The 23,913-nt window shown below is 37.6% G+C and overlaps 1 protein-coding gene across 1 annotated transcript in view; it reads left to right on the forward strand.

Moving 5' to 3' along the window:
* The window catches only part of camkmt (calmodulin-lysine N-methyltransferase), a 369,036-nt gene that overhangs the window by 259,545 nt on the left and 85,578 nt on the right, over window positions 1–23,913 (forward strand). Inside the window, exons 4-5 of the mRNA XM_061911211.1 lie at window positions 5,099–5,159; window positions 8,166–8,217. Of these exons, the coding sequence (XP_061767195.1) occupies window positions 5,099–5,159; window positions 8,166–8,217 (113 nt within the window). The remainder of the gene's footprint in view (window positions 1–5,098; window positions 5,160–8,165; window positions 8,218–23,913) is intronic.

Genomic DNA, 23,913 nt, shown 5'->3' on the forward strand with positions numbered 1-23,913 from the left:
GGGGGAGCACTTTTAAAACTGTCACACAGTAAATTTGAAAAATCCCTCCTTTTTGGCACCACCCTCATTTTTATAGAATTCACCACTAGGAGTGCAAATGAGATCTCTATTTTTTTGTTATTTTTTGTAATGTGCTTAAGGCCGATGACAAACGAGTCACGGACCACAGATGGCCCCTGTGCCGCACTTTGGGCAACCCAACTGTTGTAGCTAACTGTTAATGGCCACTATAGTCTATGTACCGTAGTGTATTTGTTCATCCTATGGTCACATATGGGACGCGGGTTAGTCTTACGTCAGCACCGGAAATCGTAAAATCAGCTGTTCACCTGGCTGTTTTTTTCGTAGACAAATAGGGAAGTCCTTCTTTAGCTGCCGTCTTGTTTTATCATACATTGCTGCCATTGCACCTGTCTAAGTTTACTTTTGTATGCACAATAAATCAACAAAAAAAAATTCTAACTTTGGAGCAATGATCACAAACTCTAGTATTTGGCTCGCTATTAGATGCAATGGTTTTCCGTATCAGGACCATGATTTCGGTCCCAACTTATTCACCTCTCCTCATATGGAAAGTAGTTTTATTCTTGTTGATGTCTCTAGAAGGGTGGAAATACACACACACACACACACACACACACACACACACACACACACACACACACACACACACACATATACAGCTTGTTCATGGGTTTTTTCAGGGACGAATAGGGAAGTCCTTTAGCTGCCGTTTTGTTTGATCATACATTGCTGCCATTGCACTTGTCGATGTTTACTTTTGTATGCACATTAAATCAACAAAAAAAAATCCTAACTTTGGAGCAATTTTCACAGACTCTAGTATTTGGCTCGCTATTAGATGCAATGGTTTTCCGTATTAGGACCATGATTTCGGTCCTAACTTATTCACCTGTCCTCATATGGAAGGTACTTTTTTCTTGTTGATGTCTCTAGAAGGGTGGATATACAAGCACACAAGCACGCACGCACGCACGCACGCACGCACGCACGCACATATACAGCTTGTTCATGGGTTTTTTCGGGGATGAATAGGGAAGTCCTTCTTTAGCTGCCTTCTTGTTTTATCATACATTGCTGCCATTGCACTTGTCAATGTTTACGTTTGTATGCACATTAAATTAACAAAAAAAATCCTAACTTTGGAGCAATGTTCACAGACTCTAGTATTTGGCTCGCTATTAGATGTAATGGTTTTCCGTATTAGGACCATGATTTCGGTCCTGACTTCTTTACCTGTCCTCATATGGAAGGTACTTTATTCTTGTTGATGTCTGTAGAAGGGTGGAAATACAAGAACACGCACGCACGCACGCACGCACACACACACACACACACACACACACACACACACAGTTTTTTCTCATATCTGCACACTCCTACAGTAATTATGTTGAAGAGGTTCATTTAACCTACTGATGTGTATTTATAATTGGTTGATTTATATAGGCTAGTAAGGTCAAGTTTTGTACCTGACAAGTTTCCGACATATAACAAGTCACAGATGACGTCACGCTAACATCGCGTGACACCTCTGATGAAGGCAGCGGAAGCAAGGTAGCAGAAACTTGTCAGGTACAAAACTTTACCTTACTAGACTATATCAATCAACCGTTTATAAATCCTACAGTACATGGCGACACACAAACGCATCATGCATGTCTCCTCCAAAGCCAGAAAGCTAAGGTTTGATCCAAATGAATGTTTGTGTTTCTTCTACTGCCAAGGTGTGTGCGTGCGTGTGTGTGTGTGTGTGTGTGCACACACGTGTACATGTGTGTGTGTGTGTGTGAGACATCACAGCACTGAGCATCCAAGTATGTGTTACATGCAAAGCTGAAGGAGAAGGGCTGACAGTAGGCGATAAGCCAGATAGGCCTGCATGTTGTGATTATCACCCAGTGGACCTCTTGTCACACACACACACACACACACACACACACACACACACACACACACACACACACACACGCACGCACGCACACTCACACACACACGTATTTGCACAATGAGGGACATACACACTTGGATCAGAAGGAAAGGTGAAAGCCACCTGAGAAACTACAATCTAGAAAACACAGCGGATTTCCATTGGTTTACGCCACTTATAATAATATTTATTATTATTATTATTATTTTTGTTAATCCATACGCCTTATATTAATTGTAAAAAAATCCAAGACCAGCTTGGCCCCGATTGAGACGTGTTTGATTGATGAGCCTTTTGTTTGCTTTTTAATTTTTTTAAAATTATTTATTGTCTCGTGTTGCTGCACCATGTTGAATCCACTCTGAAGTGTTTTGTATTAATACATGCTTGTACTTGTTTGACAGTTTTTTTTTTAATGTTATTTTATTTTTGTGTGTGTGGGAGAAATAAATTACATTTGATTTGAATAATATTGCTCGGTATATACAGTGGGGCAAAAAAGTATTTAGTCAGCCACCGATTGTGCAAGTTCTCCCACTTAAAATAATGACAGAGGTCTGTAATTTTCATCATAGGTACACTTCAACTGTGAGAGACAGAATGTGAAAAAAAAATCCAGGGATTCACATTGTAGGAATTTTAAAGCATTTATTTGTAAATTGTGGTGGAAAATAAGTATTTGGTCAACTATTCAAAGCTCTCACTGATGGAAGGAGGTTTGGCCCAAAATCTCACGATACATGGCCCCATTCATTCTTTCCTTAACACGGATCAGTCGTCCTGTCCCCTTAGCAGAAAAACAGCCCCAAAGCTACAAAGTTGTATTTTGGTTTCATCTGACCACATGACATTCTCCCAATCCTCTGCTGTATCATCCATGTATCCATTTTGGTATAAACTCAACTCGTCGTGTTTGGAGGAAGAAGAATACTGAGTTGCATCCCAAGAACACCACACCTACTGTGAAGAATGGGGGTGGAAACATCATACTTAAGGGCTGTTTTTCTGCTAAGGGGACAGGATGATTGATCCGCGTTAAGGAAAGAATGAATGGGGCCATGTATCGTGAGATTTTGAGCCAAAACCTCCTTCCATCAGTGAGAGCTTTGAATGGTTGACCAAATACTTATTTTCCACCATAATTTACAAATAAATTCTTTAAAATTCCTACAATGTGAATTCCTGGATTTTTTTTCACATTCTGTCTCTCACAGTTGAAGTGTACCTATGATGAAAATTACAGACCTCTGTCATCATTTTAAGTGGGAGAACTTTCACAATCGGTGGCTGACTAAATACTTTTTTGCCCCACTGTACCTGCCTTGTGGTTAAAGTGTCCGCCCTGGGACTGGAAGGTCGTGAGTTCAAACCCCGGCCGAGTCATACCCCAGACTATAAAAATAGGTTCCATTGCCTCCATGCTTGGCACTCAGCATCAAGGGTTGGAATTGGGGGTTAAATCACCAAACTGATTCCCGAGCGCGGCCGTCGTTGCTGCTCACTGCTCCCCTCACCTCCCAGGGGGTGGAACAAGGGGATGGGTCAAATGCAGAGGATAATTTCACCACGACTAGTGTGTGTGTGCGACAATCATTGGGACTTTAACTTTTATATTGAGTTTCAGTTAATGTTTTGGTCCAAAACTTTAAATAAATAAAAATCCAAGTGCATGCACATTTTGTGTTGTTGCGGCTTAGGTTTCATTTTTTTAGATGCACATCTTTGCACATTGTCGCTTGCGTTTCTTTTTTCGAAATACGCATATTCTTGCAAATTGAACATTTTTGTACATCCTGTAAATTTTGTATATTTGAAATTGTATTTGTATTTACCTTTTTCACAAGTAAACATTTTGTCGATTTCCCGTATATGTCCAGTGCATGTTGAACATGGTTGTCATGCCTATAAATCAGTTTATGTTTGATCATGTTTATGTTTTGTTTTTGGACTCTTGTTTCCCGTTTTGCACTTCCTGATTTTGTTTGTCTCCATAGTTACGCATTAGTTTCCACCTGGTCTCCAAGTCACGCCCCTGCCCTCAATCCCGCACCTGTTTCTCATCATCATAGTCACTATTTAAATCATTTTTTTTTTTTCTGTTCATCGGCCTGGGAACTTTGCTATTGCTGGTGCTTATGCTATTGCTTGCTTGCATTTCACTATTGCTTGCATCCTGCTTACTGCTTGCTGCTCCAACCTGCATGCCATGCCATTCGGTTTTGTCCACGTCAAGTAAGTTTTTGTTATTCAAGCCATTGTGCTAGTTTTGTTTATAGTTCATTATTCGTGCCACCGAGCAAGTGTTTTTGTTTCATGTTTGTATTTTGTGGTCTAGCATTAGTACCTCCTTGTGAGCGCCCTTTGTTTGCTTATTTTTGGATTTAGTGTATTAATAAATTTATCATGTACTCACATTCTCGCCTGGCTCTTCCCAAATATTCTCTGCATCTAAGAAGCAATACAAATCCAAGTCATAGTCCTGACAATGGTAAATAAAGAGAGACTACGTTTACGCTACAGGCCAAAGTAGGCCAAAGCTGGTTTATTCCACATCTGATTTTTTTTGTTCCAGCTGACTGTTTACACTGTAAGCAAAGTATGATCTTTATCAGACTCCAGTGTAAAAGCACACAGGCCCCATTGTGGCCCCGATGTGGCCTCAACAAGAATAAATGATTATTACATTTTTAACAGAAGTGTAGATAGAACATGTTAACATAGAAAGTAAGAAGATTTTTAACAGTAAATGAGCAAGTAGATTAATAATTCATTTTACACCCTTTGTCCTTAATATGTTGACAAAATAATAGAATGATAAATGATACAATATGTTACTGCAAATGTCAGCAGACTAATTAGGAGCCTTTGTTTCTTTACTTACTACTATTGTATGTTCATTATTTTATTTAAGGAAAAACTTGCAATAAGAAATATGTTTAATGAACTATAAGATTTTTTTGTTAAAATAAAGCCAATAACGCCATTTTTTGTGGTCCCTTTATTTAAAAAAGTAACAAAGTATCGATACCGGTACCAAAATGTATTGGTATCGGGACAATAATAGTGTGCAGTATAAACGGGGCCATTGATGACTTTGACTTTGATAAGATGATGTTTTGCAATCATGTATTTTGTGTGTGTTCTCAGGTGTGTGGCCATCAGAGGAGGCCATGGCTCATTACTGTCTGCACAACCGTCACATGTTCAAGTAAGTGCCCCCTCACCTGCACAGCCACCAACAGTCTCCTCAAAGACTACGTGGCGCGCGACAATAAAGCTGCGTTTTTCCCCACAGAACAAGGCTATACTTTATAATAATTCCAGCCTGTTGAAAGTTAGAGCGCCGATAAGCAGTGTTTCCCACAGGTCAGGCATCTATTTGTGGTGGTGTGGTCGGGCGGCTGGGTGGGTGGGTGCGGAGGGGGGGCTTGTGGGGGTGTAAACGGCGGCGGCGGCGATGACCAAGAAGAACGCGTAGTTGGAATATAATTACAACACTTTATGTACATATTTATATACACATTTATATAATATGTAACTACAAGCTCCATTCACTGACAGAGTCCCATTGCTTTTATGAGCGGTCGAGCGGGTCAAAAGCCGAAAAAAATAAATAAATAAATACATTTTTTTTTGTTTTTTATTTTATGTATTTTTTTTAATTTGTGGCGGCCGTAATTCTTTTGTGGCGGGCCACCACAAATAAATGAATGTGTTCGAAACCCTGGAATGACAGGAATAAGTCGTACAACTCCAAATTAGCCCGAAAAAGTTACGCTTCTAATTAGGGCTGCACGAGTTTGACAAAAAAACGTAATTGCAAATTTTTGTTTCCTCCAAATTGGCGATGCTATCCAACTTGCGATTTGAATTTTTTTATACATTAGGATGCATAAAACTCTGAAAATAACACGTGAAAGAAAACATGTTACTTTTAGATTGTCAGTCAACATGTTCTTGTCCTAAGGTGCCACACTTTAGAACAATATGCAATAATTTGGGGCGGTATAGCTCGGTTGGTAGAGCGGCCGTGTCAGCAACTTGAGGGTTCCAGGTTCGATTCCCGCTTCCGCCATCCTAGTCGCTGCCGTTGTGTCCTTGGGCAAGACACTTTACCCACCTGCTCCCAGTGCCACCCACACTGGTTTAAAGTAATTTAGATATTGGGTTTCACTATGTAAAGCGCTTTGAATCCCTAGAGAAAGGCGCTATATAAATATAATTCATTTCACACTAATTTACTTTGGAAATATTTGGCTTTGTGCAGACTTACTCTGAGCTTTTGTCTCCATCATCAAATCAAATCAAATGAACTTTCTCATGCTCTTAAACTGAATAAATAACTGACAGTATACAGTGTTTATAAATTAATGTAATCATTATATATCATATTGATGCAAGTAACCATTTAAAAGGATACCGTGGGGCAAAAAAGTATTTAGTCAGCCACCGATTGTGCAAGTTCTCCCATTTAAAATGATGACAGAGGTCTGTAATTTTCATCATAGGTACACTTCAACTTCAATTATTTATGTACATTTTAGTTTTGTATTTTATTTGCAAAAAAAAAAAAAAACGTGTCACATTGTCATTATGGGGCATTGTGTGTAGAATTTTGAGGACAAAAATGAATGTATTCCATTTGAGCCAAAGCTGTGAATTATTTATGTACATTTTAGTTTTGTATTTTCATATGCAGAAAACAAAACAAAACATGTCACAATCTCATTATGGGGCATTGTGTGTAGAATTTTGAGGACAAAAATGAATGTATTCCATTTGAGCAAAGGCTATGAATTATTTATGTACATTTTAGTTTTGTATTTTCATTTGCAAAAAAAAAAAAAAAATGTCACATTGTCATTATGGGCCATTGTGTGTAGAATTTTGAGGACAAAAATGAATATATTCCATGTGAGCAAAGGATATGAATTATTTATGTACATTTTAGTTTTGTATTTTCATCCATCTATCTCAGCTAAAATCGGGTGGAAGGCGGGTTACACCCTGGACAAGTCGCCACCTCATCGCAGGGCCTTGTATTTTCATTTGCAAAAAAAACCCAAAAACGTGTCACATTTTCATTATGGGGCATTGTATGTAGAGTTTTGAGGAAAAAAATGAACGTATTCCATTTGAGAAAAGGTTATCAATTATTTATGTACATTTTAGGTTTTGTGTTTTCGCTTGCAAAAAACCCCAAAAATGTGTGACATTGTCATTATGGGGCATTGTGTGTGGAATTTTGAGGACAAAAATGAATGTATTCCATTTGAGCAAAGGCTATGAATTATTTATGTACATTTTAGTTTTGTATTTTATTTTGCAAAAAAAACTAAACGTGTCACATTGTCATGGTGTGGCATTGTGTGTAGAATTTTGAGGACAAAAATGAACGTATTCCATTTGAGAAAAGGTTATCAATTATCAATGTACATTTCAGATTTTGTATTTTCGCTTGCAAAAAAAACCCAAAATGTGACATTGTCATTATGGGGCATTGTGTGTAGAAATTTGAGGACAAAAATGAATGTATTCCATTTGAGCGAGGGCTATGAATTATTTATGTACATTTTAGTGTTGTATTTTGATTTGCAAAAAAAAAAAAAAAAAAATGTCACATTGTCTTTATGGGGCATTGTGTGTAGAATTTTGAGGACAAAGGGATAAGGTTATAGCATAATGAAATGTGGAAAAAGTAAAGCGTTGCGAATACTTTCCAGATGCATTGTACACTGCTATACAAGCTGCACACTGACTATTCTAAAGTATATCCACGTTGACCTTCTCTGGTATTGTTCCTTGAGAGGATGTACCGTCTTTCTTTAGAGCGCAGCATTCACTTTCATGGAAGCGCACCTCTTTACACGCGTCCCCGGGCACCGGGCGCTGGGGAGCACCCGAGCCAACCTTTGATTTTCACTCAAGGTGGCGCGTCAAACCTTTGATTTGCTGTTTTAACATTCAAGAGGCAGGTGGGCAGGAAGAGAGGGCTATTGATTAGCGTAGCGCCCGTGAAGGTCAGCTGGAAATGCGGGAGGCAGAGTGGAGGGGAGGATGCAGGCGGGTGGAGATGAAAGTGGAGATGGAGGGGAAGGCGAGACGAAAGCAGGGAGAGGATGGAGAGAAACAACACCGTCACGCCGTTTGTGTCCCGATGATTGACAACACCTGTTGATTGAATGCTTATCCTCTTCTTACTCTGTCCTCTCAGGGGCGCCGTCTGCGAGTTAGGAGGAGGCATGACTTGTCTCGCCGGACTCATGGTAAGTGAACTCGTCGGGTGTTTTTTTTCCCTTCGCAACATGCGCTCTAGAAAATGACATTTTGACAAGTTGGACATACTTTGGCGAAAAAATGTTACACGACTATATTTTGACATTGTTTGAAAATATGCAAACACGCATCTACAAGGATAAATACAGTGGGGCAAAAAATTATTTAGTCAGCCACCAATTGTGCAAGTTCTCCAACTTAAAATGATGACAGAGGTCTGTAATTTTCATCATAGGTACACTTCAACTGTGAGAAGCAGAATGTGAAAAAAAAATCCAGGCATTCACATTGTATGAATTTTAAAGAATTTATTTGTAAATAATGGTGGAAAAATTAATTCTTTCCTTAACACGGATCAATCGTCCTGTCCCCTTAGCAGAAAAACAGCCCCAAATCATAATGTTTCCACCTCCATGCTTCACAGTAGGTATGGTGTTCTTGGGATGCAACTCAGGATTCTTCTTCCTCCAAACACGACAAGTTGTGTTTATACCAAAAAGTTCTATTTTGGTTTCATCTGACCACATGACATTCTCCCAATCCTCTGCTGTATCATCCATGTATCCATTTTGGTAAAAACTCAACTCGTCGTGTTTGGAGAAAGAAGAATACTGAGTTGCATCCCAAGAACACCATACCTACTGTGAAGCATGGGGGTGGAAACATCATGCTTTGGGACTGTTTTTCTGCTAAGGGGACAGGACGATTGATCCATGTTAAGGAAAGAATGAATGGGGCCATATATCGTGAGATTTTGAGCCAAAACCTCCTTCCATCAGTGAGAGCTTTGAATAGTTGACCAAATACTTATTTTCGACCATAATTTACAAATACATTTTTTAAAATTCCTACAATGTGATTTCCTGGATTTTTTTTCACATTCTGTCTCTCACAGTTGAAGTGTACCTATGATGAAAATTACAGACCTCTGTCATCATTGTAAGTGGGAGAACTTGCACAATCTGTGGCTGACTAAATACTTTTTTGCCCCACTGTGTGTGTATATATATATATATGTATGAATAGTGTATATATATATATATATATATATATATATATATATATATATATATATATATATATATATATCTATGAATAGTGTATATATATATATATATATGTGTGTGTGTGTGTGTGTGTGTGTGTATATGTTTGTAAATGTATATATGAATATCCATCCATCCATTTTCTACCGCTTATTCCCTTTTGGGGTCGCGGCGGGCGCTGGCGCCTATCTCAACTACAATCGGGCAGAAGGCGGCGTACACCCTGGACAAGTCGCCACCTCATCGCAGGGCCAACACAGATAGACAGACAACATTCACACTCACATTCACACACTAGGGCCCATTTATATATATATATATATATATATATATATATATATATATACAAACCCCGTTTCCATATGATTTGGGAAATTGTGTTGGATGTAAATATAAACGGAATACAATGATTTGCAAATAATTTTCAACCCATTTTGGAACATCCCACAGGGGTGCAGGCTGATTGGGAACAGGTGGGTGCCATGATTGGCTATAAAAACATCTTCCCAAAAAATGCTCAATCTTTCACAAGAAAGGATGAGGCGAGGTACACCCCTTTGTCCACAACTGCATGAGCAAATAGTCAAACAGTTTAAGAACAACGTTTCTCAAAGTGCAATTCCGAGAAATTTAGGGATTTCAACATATACGGTCCATAATATCATCAAAAGGTTCAGAGAATCTGGAGAAATCACTCCACGTAAGCGGCATGGCCGGAAACCAACATTGAATGACCGTGACTTTCGATCCCTCAGACGGTACTGTATCAAATACCGACATCAATCTGTAAAGGATATCACCACATGGGCTCAGGAACACTTCAGAAAACCACTGTCCCTAAATACAGTTGGTCGTTAAATCTGTAAGTGCAAGTTAAAACTCTACTATGCAAAGCGAAAGCCATTCATCAAACACACCCAGAAATGCCGCCGGCTTCGCTGGGCCCGATATCATCTAAGATGGACTGATGCAAAGTGGAAAAATGTTCTGTGGTCTGACGGGTCCATATTTCAGTTTTTTGGGGGAATGTGTGGACGTTGTGTCCTCAATCAAAGATGAAAAGAACCATCCGGATTGTTATGGGCGCAAAGTTCAAAAACCAGCATCTGTGATGGTATGGGGGTGTATTAGTGGCCAAGGCATGGGTAACTTACACATCTGTTAAGGCACCATTAATGCTGAAAGGTCCATACAGGTTTTGGAGCAACCTATTTTGCCGTCCAAGAAACGCTTTCATGGACGCCCCTGCTTATTTCAGCAAGAAAATGCGAAGCTACGTGTTACAACAGCGTGGCTTCGTAGTAAAAGAGTGCGGGTACTAGATTGGCCTGCCTGCAGTCCAGACCTGTCCCCCATGGAAATGTGAGGTGCATTATGAAGCGTAAAATACAACAGCGGAGACCCCTGACTGTTGAACGACTGAAGCTCTACATAAAACAAGAATGGTAAAGAATTCCACTTGCAAAGCTTCAACAATTAGTTTCCTCAGTTCCCAAACGTTTATTGAGTGTTGTCAAAAGAAAAGGTGATGTAACACAGTGGTGAACATCCCCTTCCCCAACTACTTTGGCACCTGTTGCAGCCATTAAATTCTAAGTTAATTATTATTTGCAAAAAAAAAAAATTGTGAGTTTGAACATCAAATATTGGCTTTGTAGTGCATTCAACTGAATATGGGTTGAAAAGGATTTGCAAATCACAATTTCCCAACTGATATGGAAATGGGTTTGTATATATATATATGTGTGTGTGTGTGTGTGTGTGTGTGTGCGTGTGTGTGTGTGTGTGTATATATGCGTATGTATATATACAGTATATGTACACATGTTTATATATATGCATATATATGTGTATATATGCATTTATATGTATATATATGCATGTATTTGCATTTATATATATGCATGTATATATATACACACACATATATGTATATATATACACACACTATATATATATATATATATATATATATATATATATATATATATATATATATACTATATATATACACACACACACACACACACACACACACACACACACAATGTATGACGTTATGCTAAATTCAACAACAAACATTTATTCATTTTTGCGTGTGTCATCTTTTTATAAAATGACAGTCTACACGCAGATGATAAACCATCATTCATGCATTTTTTTCTCAAGTGTTCTCCACTCGGAGTGGAAAATGGCTCCCAGATGAGTCTGAAGAAGAAACACTCACACAAATTAAAATGTTCTCAATGCCAGGAATCAGACTGAGTCTTCTGCGTAATGCATTTTTACTTAATGCTTGTCGGATAAAAAGTAGAATGACTTGCAGGTGTCTGACTGACGTCAATTTAACGCACGCTAATTTGCGAAGAAACACCATGAAGGTCTTACACACACACACACACACACACACACACACACACACACACACACACACACACACACACACACACAACCTATATAGACTTTATTATCCAAGGGTCTTAAGGGCCCCCTCCACATAGCAGGCGTCAGTGTCCCATCGATTTGTTGCGTTGGTGTGAATGTGTGTGTGTTAGTGTGTGTAAAAGCCAGGTTTTTATCTCTCGCCAGTCAATACACCGTGTTTTGACATTGCTGGCTGGAGATGGAATCCTTCGCTTTCTCACCACCGCCACCCCCCCTCCTATGTGTGTCACTGACACCACACACATTGTTTTTAAACTGTGCCTTTTCATTTTGTCTTTTATTATGTAAACTTTACACATATTGCCAGCCAAGTTAGCCATCGACCCGCATCAACAAGTCTGCTTTGACAAAGATGACTAAATCCAGACGACTGTAGTAAGCTAACCTCAGCCAAGGCCAAACAAGACTAAGGATGTACATGTGAAATGTTAGGAAAATCAGATTAAATTAAGGCCTGTAGGTGGTGATGAAGTGCATTATGAAGCACCAACCGCCACTAACTGAGATCCATCTGCTGCATTTTTCCCCAAATCTGCACCTTCGACTCAAGCACTGACCATCAATAACCAAGCTTTTTTCACCCATTCACTCGATTTCACAGCCCCCGTCTGCTGGATCTGGCGGGTCGCTAGATGCTTTTGGCCCAATGCAAGCAGACTTTAACAACATAAATAAAGTATAAAACATTTCCTCAATCTCAATTCCCCAAACTCACTTATTGATAACTCAGTTATTCAATCCAAGGCAAACATACTCAATCTTGAGCAAAATGTTGAAACATACAAACGTACTCATTCTCAAGCTTGCTCATGAAAAAATCACAAATTCAAAAACAAACTTACTCATGCAAAAAAATTAGGAACAAACTCATGAACAAGATCACTTACGTATTCAGGAACAAACTTATTAATTAACGATCTCAAGAATGAATTCATGGACAAAAATCAGGAGTAAACTTCTGGAAAAAAAATCATGAACCAACGCCTGCAGGAACTCACTCGATCATTCATTTACAAACAATTGCACTCATGAACCAAAATTAGGAACAAAGTCATGAACAAGATCACTTACACATTCAGGAACAAACTAAGTAATGGACGATCTCATTAATGAATTCATGGACAAAAATCGGGAGCAAACTTCTGGAAAAAAATCAGGAACCAACGCCTGTAGGAACTCACTTAATCATTCATTTACAAACAAACATACTCATGAACAAAAATTAGGAACAAAGTCATGAACAAGATCATATATGTATTCAGGAACAAACATATTAATGAACGATCTCCAAAATGAATTCTTGGGCAAAAATGAGGAGTAAACTCTTGGAAAAAAATCAGGGACAAACTCCTGAAGGAACTCACTCAATCATTCATTTAAAAAAAAAAAACGTACTCATTAACAAAAATTAGGTACAAACTAATAAACAGAATCACTTATGAATTCAGGTACAAACTTATTAATGGACGATCTCAAGAATGAATTAATAGACAAAAATCCGGAGTAAACTTGTTTAAAAAATCAGAAACAAACTCCTGAAAGAACTCCTTCAATCATTCATTTACAAACAAATGTAGACATGAACAAAAATTAGGAACATACTCATGAACAATATCATTTATACATTCAGTAACACACTTATTAATAAACAATCTCAAGAATGAATTCATGAACAAAACTAAGTAATGGACGATCTCATTAATGAATTCATGGACAAAAATCGGGAGCAAACTTCTGGAAAAAAATCAGGAACCAACGCCTGTAGGAACTTACTTAATCATTCATCTACAGACAAACGTACTCATGAACAAAAATTAGGAACAAAGTCATTAACAAGATCATTTACGCATTCAGGGACAAACTTATTAATGAACTATCTCCAAAATTAATTCTTGGACAAAAATGAGGAGTAAACTCTTGGAAAAAAATCAGGAACAAACTCCTGAAGGAACTCCTTCAATCATTCATTTACAAACAAATGTAGTCATGAACAAAAATTAGGAACATACTCAATTCATGAACAAAAAGCAGGAATAAAGTCTTGAAAAAAAATCAGGAACAAACTCCTGAAGGAACTCACTTAATCATTCATTTACAAACGAACGTACTCAGGAACAAAGTCATCAACAAGATCACTTACCCATTCAGGAACAAACTTATTAATGGACAATCTCAAAAATGAATTCATGGACAAAAATCAGGAGTAAACTTGTTAAAAAAAATCAGGAACAATTTCCTGAAGGAACTCTTTCAATCATTAATTTACAAACAAACATATTCGTCAAGAAAAATTAGGAACAAAGGCATGAACAAGATCACTTATGCATTCAAGAACAAACTTATTAATGAACGATCTCAAGAATGAATTCATGGACAGCAATCAGGAGTAAACTTGTGGGAAAAAAATCAGGAACAAACTCCTGAAGGAACTCACTCACTTATTCATGTACAAACAAATGTACTCAGGAACAAACATTAGGAACAAACTCATGAACAAGATCACTTACACATTCAGGAACAAACTAAGTAATGGACGATCTCATGAATTAATTCATGGACAAAAATCGGGAGTAAACTTCTGGAAAAAAATCATGAACAAACTCCTGAAGGAACTCACTCACTCATTCATTCATTAAATAGATGATTTCATGAATAATTTCATGGACAAAAATCAGGAGTAACATTGTGGAAAAAAAAAACAGGAACAAACTTCTTTAGGAACTCGATCATTAATTTACAAACGTACTCATGAACAAAAATTAGGAACAAACTCATAAACAAGATCACTTATGCATTTAGGAACAAACTTGTTAATGAAAAATCTCAAGAATGAATTAATGGACAAAAATCAGGAGTAAACTCAGTAAATGAGTAAAATCAGAAACAAATTTCTGAAGGAACTCCCTCAATCATTAATTTACAAACAAATGTACTCATGAACAAAAATTAGGAACAAACTCGAGAACAAGATGTATGCATTCAGGAACAAACTTATTAATGAACAATCTAAAGAATTAATTCATGGACAAAAATCAGGAGTAAACTCGTGGGAAAGAAAATCAGTAACAAACTCCCAAAGGAATTAACTCACTTAATCATTAATTTATAAACAAACATACTCATGAAGAAAAATTACGAACAAAGTCATGAACAAGATCACTTACGTATTCAGGAACAAACTTATTAATTGACGATCTCAGGAATGAATTCCTGGACAAAAATCAGGATTCAACTTGTTAAAAAACAATCTGGAACAAACTCCTGAAGGAACTCTTTCAATCATTAATTTACAAACAATATACTCATGAAGAACAATTAGGAACAAAGTCATGAACAAGATCACTTATGCATTTAGGAACAAACTTATTAATGAACGATCTCAAGAATGACTTTATGGACAACAATCAGGATTAAATTTGTGGGGGGAAAAATCAGGAACAAACTCCTGAAGGAACTCACTCACTTAATCATTCATGTACAAACAAATGTTCTCAGGAACAAAAATTAGGAACAAACTCATGAACAAGATCACTTATGCATTCACGATTATTAATCAACAATCTCATGAATTAATTCATGGACAAAAATCAGGAGCAAGCACATGAAAACAAATCAGGAACAAACTCCTGAAGGAACTCACTCAATCATTCATTTCCAAACAAATGTACTCATGAAGAAAAATTAGGAACAAACTCATGAACCAGATCACTTACGCATTCAGGAATAAGCTTATTAATCAACGGTCTCAAGAATGAATTTATGGAAAAAAATCGGGCGTATACTTGTAGAAAAAAAATCTTGAACAAACTCTTGAAGGAACTAAGTCACTTAATCATTCATTTACAAACAAACGTACTCATGAACAAACTCGTAAACAAAAATCATGAACGAACTCATGAACAAATCCACTCACTTATTCAGAAACATAGTTACTAATGAACAATCTGATAGGCGAACTCATGGAGGGAAATCAGTAACAAACTCATGAAAAAAAAAATCAGGAACCATCTCATGAAGAAACTTACTCATTCATTCACAAACAAACAAACTCATAAAAAAAAAAAGGTGTAACAAACTCGTAAAAAGAACTCAATCACTAATTCAAAAATAATAATAATGGTAATGAATCAATTAATGGACTACAGTAAAACACAAACGTATTAACAATTTCAGTATGAACTTCCTCACTCACTCACAATTAAACGTATATGAGTTTGTTTGGCAGTGAGTAATGCACAAACTCATTGACAAACCAATAAACAAACACACTCAATCATATGCAAACAAACTTCTTGACAAATGAAAAAAGTCACAAATTCACTCATTCACAAATTATCTTCCTGACTAATGAACAAGCTCATGAATTCCCTTGTTCACAACAAACGTACTGACTAATGAACCAATTCATTAACAAACTTATTCACTCATTCACAAACAACCTTTCTCCTCCATCAAAAAACTCATAAAAAAATAAGCAGCTCGCTCGCTCGCTCGCTCACTCACTCACTCACTCACTCACTCACTCACTCACTCACATATTCACAAACCAACTTTCTTACCCATTACATCCATCCATCCATCTATTTTCTACCGCTTATTCCCTTTCGGGGTCGCGGGGGGCGCTGGCGCCTATCTCAGCTACAATCGGGCGGAAGGCGGGGTACACCCTGGACAAGTCGCCACCTCATCGCAGGGCCAACACAGATAAACAGACAACATTCACACTCACATTCACACACTAGGGGCAATTTAGTGTTGCCAATCAACCTATCCCCAGGTGCATGTCTTTGGAAGTGGGAGGAAGCCGGAGTACCCGGAGGGAACCCACGCATTCACAAAATTCATAAAAAAAACAAAAAAAAAACTCAAATACTCTCTCACTCATTCATGCACAAACAAACTTCCTTAGCCGCAAAAGAACTTGTGAAAAATATAAGGAACAGACTCATGAACACATTTGCTTATTTACAAACAAACTATCAAACAAACTCAAAAGGCTTAAACAAACTTTCTCACTCATTCACAAACTTTCTCACTCATTCACAAACAAATTTGCTCATGAGCAGATGAAAAACTTTCTCACTCATTGACAAACTTACTGATTAACAAACTCATTAACAGACGACCAAACAAACTTTATTACTCATTCACAAACAAACTTACTAATAAACAAACTCATGAACAAGCGCGAACAAACTTTCTCACTCATTCACGAATATACTTACTAATAAACAAACTCATTAACAAAAGTGCAAACAAACTTTCTCACTTATTCACAAACACACTTACTAATAAACAAACTTATGAACAAACGCGCAAACAAACTTTCTCACTCAATCACAAACAGACATACTCATGAGCAAACTCATGAACAAACACTCCAACAAACCTTCTCACTCATTCACAAACAAACTTACTAATAAACTAAACTCATGAACAAACGCGCAAACAAACTTTTTCACTTATTCACAAACAAACTTACTAATAAACAAACTCATGAACAAAAGTGCAAACAAAGTTTCTCACTTATTCACAAACACACTTACTAATAAACAAACTTATCAACAAACGCGCAAACAAACTTTCTCACTCAATCACAAACAGACATACTCATGAGCAAACTCATGAACAAACACTCCAACAAACCTTCTCACTCATTCACAAACAAACTTACTAATAAACTAAACTCATGAACAAACGCGCAAACAAACTTTTTCACTTATTCACAAACAAACTTACTAATAAACAAACTCATGAACAAACGTGCAAACAAACTTTCTCACTAAATCACCAACAAGCTTACTAATCTGCGGTCCCTTACAAGGTTTCTCGTTGTCCAATTGGGTTGAGTTTGTGTTTGCCCTGATGTGAGATCAGAGCAGAGAATGTGGTTGTAGCTTGTGCAGCCCTTTGAGACATTTGTGATTAAGTGCTATATAAATAAACTTTGATTGGTAATGAACAAACGCTCAAACAAACTTTCTCACTCGTTCAGAAACAAACTTACTCATGAACAGATGACGAAACAAACTTTCTCACTCATTCACAAACTTACTTGTGAACAAACGACCAAACAAATCTCTCCGCTGATCCACAAACAAACGTGATCATTAACGAACAAGCAAACGAAACAAACGTTCTCACTCAGTCACAAACTTACTCGTGAACAAACAACCAAACGTTTTCACTGATTCACCAACAAACGTACTCATGAACAAACACGCAAACAAATTTCTTCACTGATTCACCAACAAACTTACTCATGAACAAACAAGCAAACAAACTTTTTCACTGATTCACAAACAAACTTACTCATTAAAATCCCATGAGCAGATGACAAAACAAACTTTCTCACTCATCCACAAACTTACTCGTGAACAAACGACCAAACAAACTTTTTCACTGATTCACAAACAAACTTACTCATTAACAAACAAGCAAATGAAACAAACTTTCTCACTCATTCACAAACTTACTTGTGAACAAACGGCCAAACAAACATATTCACTGATTCACAAACAAACATACTCATGAACAAACAAGCAAGCAAACTTTTTCACTGATACACAAACAAACTTACTCATGAACAGACAAGCAAATGAAACAAACTTTCTCACTCATTCACAAACTTACTTGTGAACAAACGGTCAAACAAACATATTCACTGATTCACACACAAATGTACTTGTGAACAACCAAGCAAACAAACTTTTTCACTGATTCACAAACATACTCATGAACAAACAAGCAAACAAACAAACGTTTTCACTGATACACAAACAAACTTACTCATGAACAAACGAGCAAACAACATTTTTCACTGATTCACAGACTTACTCATTAAAAACTCATGAGCAGATGACGAAACAAACTTTCTCACTCATTCACAAACTTACTCGTGAACAAACGACCAAACAAACGTTTTCACTGATTCACTAACAAACCTACTCATGAAAAAACATACAAACAAATTTCTTCACTGATTCACAAACAAACTTACTCATGAACAAACGGGCAAACAAACTTTTTCACTGATTCACAAAAAACTTACTCATTAAAAACTCATGAGCATATGACGAAACAAACTTTCTCACTCATTCACAAACTTACTCGTGAACAAACGACCAAACGTTTTCACTGATTCACTAACAAACCTACTCATTAAAAAACATGCAAACACATTTCTTCACTGATTCACAAACAAACTTACTCATGAACAAACGAGCAAACAAACTTTTTCAATGATTCACAAACAAACTTACTCATTAAAAAATCATGAGCAGATGACGAAACTCATTTTCTCACTCATTCACAAACTTACTCGTGAACAAACGACCAAACAAACGTTTTCACTGATTTACTAACAAACTTACTCATGAACAAACAATCAAACGAAACAAACTTTCTCACTCATTGACAAACATACTCGTGAACAAACGACCAAACAAACGTTTTCACTGATTCACTAACAAACGTACTCATGAACAAACACGCAACCAAATGTCTTCACTGATTCACAAACAAACTTACTCATGAACAAACAAGCAAACAAACTTTTTCACTGATTCTGTCATGTGCGTGAGGACTGGAAGGAGACAACACCACAAAAAACTTAAGGTTACCAGGTTTATTGTAACCCTTGATGATTGTGTGGGATGTGTATGCTACTCTAAGTGTTGGTTGCAGGATTAAGTGTAAAGTTAACCATGTGAATAAAACAAGAGGATGTTGTACATGCGCGTTGAATGAAACCTTCGTCTGGTCAAGGAGGGGTAGGCACAAGGAAGATCCGGGGACAGGCAGGAGGTCGAGGGCAGGCAGCAAGCAAACAAGGTCCGAGTCCAGGCGAGTGATCGAGGATCGAGGGAGGCAACTGCAAGGAGGACAAGAGACAAGTCAACGAGGCAAAAAGGCACAAGACAAAAGGAAGGCGAGGACAATGAGAGGGAAGCCAGAGATGTATATGCTTACTACTAGAGTTAACGACGTTCCGGCGCAGGAACCAAGGAGTGACTGGATTTTATGCTCTCCCTCTGATTACTGCCAGGTGCTCTGATGACAGGCAGCCTACAGCTGCGGCGAAGCGTGGGCGTGGTGCGCATAGCGCATGCGGGGGCGTGTAATGGCATGCTGCCAGAAGGAGTGTGGGAATCAGCTGCGGGAGAATCCCGGGATCAAATCCGCGCCGTGACAGATTCACAAACAAACTTACTGATTAAAAAGTCATGAGCAGATGGCGAAACAAACTTACTCGTGAACAAACGACCCAACAAATATTCTCACTCATTTACAAACAAACTTATGGATGGGTCACATGTTAATGCGTGGATCGTTTCCCCAGGATGCAGATGGACATCCGGTAGCAGTGTGCAGGTGGAAATAATTATTTATTTTTATAAATCAGGCAAAAATACAAATAAACAGAAAAGTGTGCCGACAGCATGGGAAGCTATAGCGAAACTTAGGAAAAAGGAACTTGTTGCGAGAAGCAAACAAAATAGCCAGAGTGTGGCGAAAGGCAGGAATAAATCGCTCTCTGATTAGTGAGCAAGTGAGCATCTTCAGCTATTAACCAGAGCCAGCTGAACTTAATCAGCACCAATAGCAACAAGGAAAACAAACACAGGGGTGCTGAAACAGAAGTAAGGGAATCTTAAACTCAAACAAAACATGATCCGGGTAGCGTATCATAACAACTTACTCATGAACAAACACTGAAACTAACTTTTTCACTCATTCACAAACAAATTTACAAATGAACAGACGCTCAAACAAACTTTATCACTCATTCACAAACAAATTTACAAATGAACAGACGCTCAAACAAACTTTATCACTCATTCACAAACAAATTTACTAACGAACTAGGGCTGGGCGATGTATCAATATACTCGTTATATCCCAGGTTTGTCTCTGTGCGATATAGAAAATGACTATATCGTGATATTCGAGTATACGTTCTCACGCAGTTGCTTTTAGCTGTGGGCATTTTTCACTTGTGCTTGTCTCTCCATCTCACAGAGATTTAACACAAGCGCACCTTCTTACGTACTACACATACTGTCGTGTCATACGCCCTTGCTGAGCAGAGAGGTAGCAGAATGGGTAACATTAGCTGTGATGCTAGCGGAGTGGTGAGAGTGGTAATACAAGAGAAAGAAGGTGCGAATCTGGTAACAAATGAAGAAAGAATTCTTTCTTAAGAAAAACAGCACGGGGGTCATCGTCTGGTGGTGGTTTGACTTCAAGCGGGAAGATGTCGAACTAGTATGCAGCAAAAGCATCGCAACAAAAAGTAGCACTTACTGCTAATTTGTAGCATCATTTGAAAAGTCACCCGCTAGGGAATGAAGAGTGCTTGAAACTCCGCATGTCAACATCTCCGCTCAAAATGCCGAAGCAACCATTTCCAGATCAACACCGTATGAAGAAAAATAGTCAACACCCGAAGGAGATAACGTCCGCAGGAACCTACCACATAGCGAAAGACATAAACCATTTGATTTCCTATTATGCAGCTCATTTTTATTTGACACTTATTGAAATATCTTGTGTGACATCATGCACAAAAGTGCACTTTATTTGTTTTAAACTATTGTAGTTGCGTTCTGTACAAAAAGCGAAGTTTGTTCTCCCGAGATGCAAACTGACTTTTCCTGACAAGGGTAGCAGGTAGGAACATATTTAATTATGAATTAATCCTACACAGCAAAAATGACAGGAACCAAAACTTAGGCCATGAAACATGAAACTATGGACATGAAAACCTCACTAAACTATGACATGAAACAAATAGCATTATATATGGCAGTGGTTCTCAAATGGGGGTACACGTACCCCTGGGGGTACTTGAAGGTATGCCAAGGTGTACATGAGATTATGTTTTTTAATTCTAAAAATATCAACAATTCAAAAATCCTTTATAAATATGTTTATTGAATAATACTTCAACAAAATATGAATGTAAGTTCATAAACTGTAAAAAGAAATGCAACAATGCAATATTCAGTGTTGACAGCTAGATTTCTTGTGGACATGTTCCATAAATATTGATGTTAAATATTTATTTTTTTGTGAAAAAATGTTTAGAATTAAGTTCATGAATCCAGATGGATCTCTATTACAATCCCCAAAGAGGGCACTTTAAGTTGATGATTACTTCTATGTGTAGAAATCTTTATTTATAATTGTATCACTTGTTTATTTTTCAACAAGTTTTTAGTTATTTTTATATATATTTTTTTCCAAATAGTTCAAAGAAGACCACTACAAATGAGCAATGTTTTGCAATGTTATACAATTTAATAAATCAGAAACTGATGACATAGTGCTGTATTTTACTTCTTTATCTCTTTTTTTTCAACCAAAAATGCTTTGCTCTGATTAGGGCATACTTGAATAAAAAAAAAATTCACAGAGGGTACATCACTGAAAAAAGGTTGAGAACCACTGATCTATGGAATCGCATGAAACAAGCATGAAACGGTGGCATGAAAAGAACATTGACGCCAACACGACTAACTGGCAAAAACAGGCTTAAATAATAGTCTCTTAATTAGAGCAGGTGAATCTAGTGAGTCGCCATGGTAACTAAACAAACAAGGGAGCACAAACAGGAACTAAAAGAGTCCAAAACTAAAAATAACAAAAACATAATCCAGACCACACATCATGACAAAAAGCGCTATAGAAGTATAACCCCATACATAAAAGAACATAAATAAGGGGGAACCAGATCAAAAAGTGATTTATATATAGAATAAATAAATAAATAATGGCAGCACAGGGGTTAGTGCATCTGCCTCACAATACGAAGGTCCTGAGTAGTCCTGGATTCTAACCAGGGCTCGGGATCTTTCTGTGTGAACTTTGCATGTTCTCCCCGTGTCTGCGTGGGTTCCCTCCGGGTACTCCGGCTTCCTCCCACCTCCAAAGACATGCACCTGGGGATAGGTTGATTGGCAACACTAAATTGGCCCTAGTGTGTGAATGTGAGTGTGAATGTTGTCTATCTGTGTTGGCACTGTGATGATCTGGCGACTTGTCCAGGGTGTACCCCGCCTTCCGCCCTAATGCAGCTGAGAAAGGCTCCAGCACACCCCCGGTGACCCCGAATGGGACAAGCGGTAGAAAATGGATGGATGGATGGATAAATACCGTATTTTTCGGAGTATAAGTCGCTCCGGAGTATACGTCGCACTGGCCAAAAATGCATAATAACGAAGGAAAAAAACATACAAACGTCGAACTTTTGGGGGAAAATGTATTTGATAAATTCCAACAGCAGGAATAGACATTTGAAAGGCAATTTAAAATAAATAAATAAAGAATAGTGAACAACCAACTGAGAAGGTGCCTGGTATGTTAACGTAACATATTATGGTAAGAGTCATTCAAATAACTATAACATATAAAACATGCTATACGTTTACCAAACAATCTGTCACTCCTAATCGATAAATCCCATGAAATCTTCTTCCTCGATGTCGCTTCTAAACAACTCTACCAACTCCAAAAGGTATGCGTCGCTTCCTCTTGTTGTTTTCTGCTGCATATTTCACCACGTCCAGCTTGTAATCTGCAGTACATGATTTCCTTTTCGATGCCATTTTTGTTTAGCCCTCCTCAGTTTTTATAAGCTACCGCCAATGATGAAATTATCCATTTTAATAGCTACGGCAGTAGCATATAGCAGTGGTTCTCAACCTTTTTTCATTGATGTACCTCCTGTGAAAATGTTTTTAATTCAAGTATCCCCTAATCAGAGCAAAGCATTTTTGGTTGAAAAAAAGAGATAAAGAAATAAAATACAGCACTACGTCATCAGTTTCTGATTTATTCAATTGTATAACAGTGCAAAATATTGTTCATTTGTCTTTCTTGAACTATTTGGAAAAATAGATATAAAAATAACTAAAAACTTGTTGAGAAATAAACAAGTGATTCAATTATAAATAAAGATTTCTACACATAGAAGTAATCATCAACTTAAAGTGCCCTCTTTGGGGATTGTAATAGAGATCCATCTGGATTCATCAACTTCATTCCAAACCAGTGGTTCTTAACCTGGGTTCGATCGAACCCTAGGGGTTCGGTCAGTCGGCCTCAGGGGTTCGACGGAGCCTCCGTCCAAACCTGATTAAATAATAAGTTCAATGTTTTATTATTATAATCAAATGACAGCAATCATTTCCA

This window comes from Nerophis ophidion, linkage group LG09 (genome assembly GCF_033978795.1).
Source record: "Nerophis ophidion isolate RoL-2023_Sa linkage group LG09, RoL_Noph_v1.0, whole genome shotgun sequence".
Classification (NCBI taxonomy): Eukaryota; Metazoa; Chordata; class Actinopteri; order Syngnathiformes; family Syngnathidae; genus Nerophis; species Nerophis ophidion.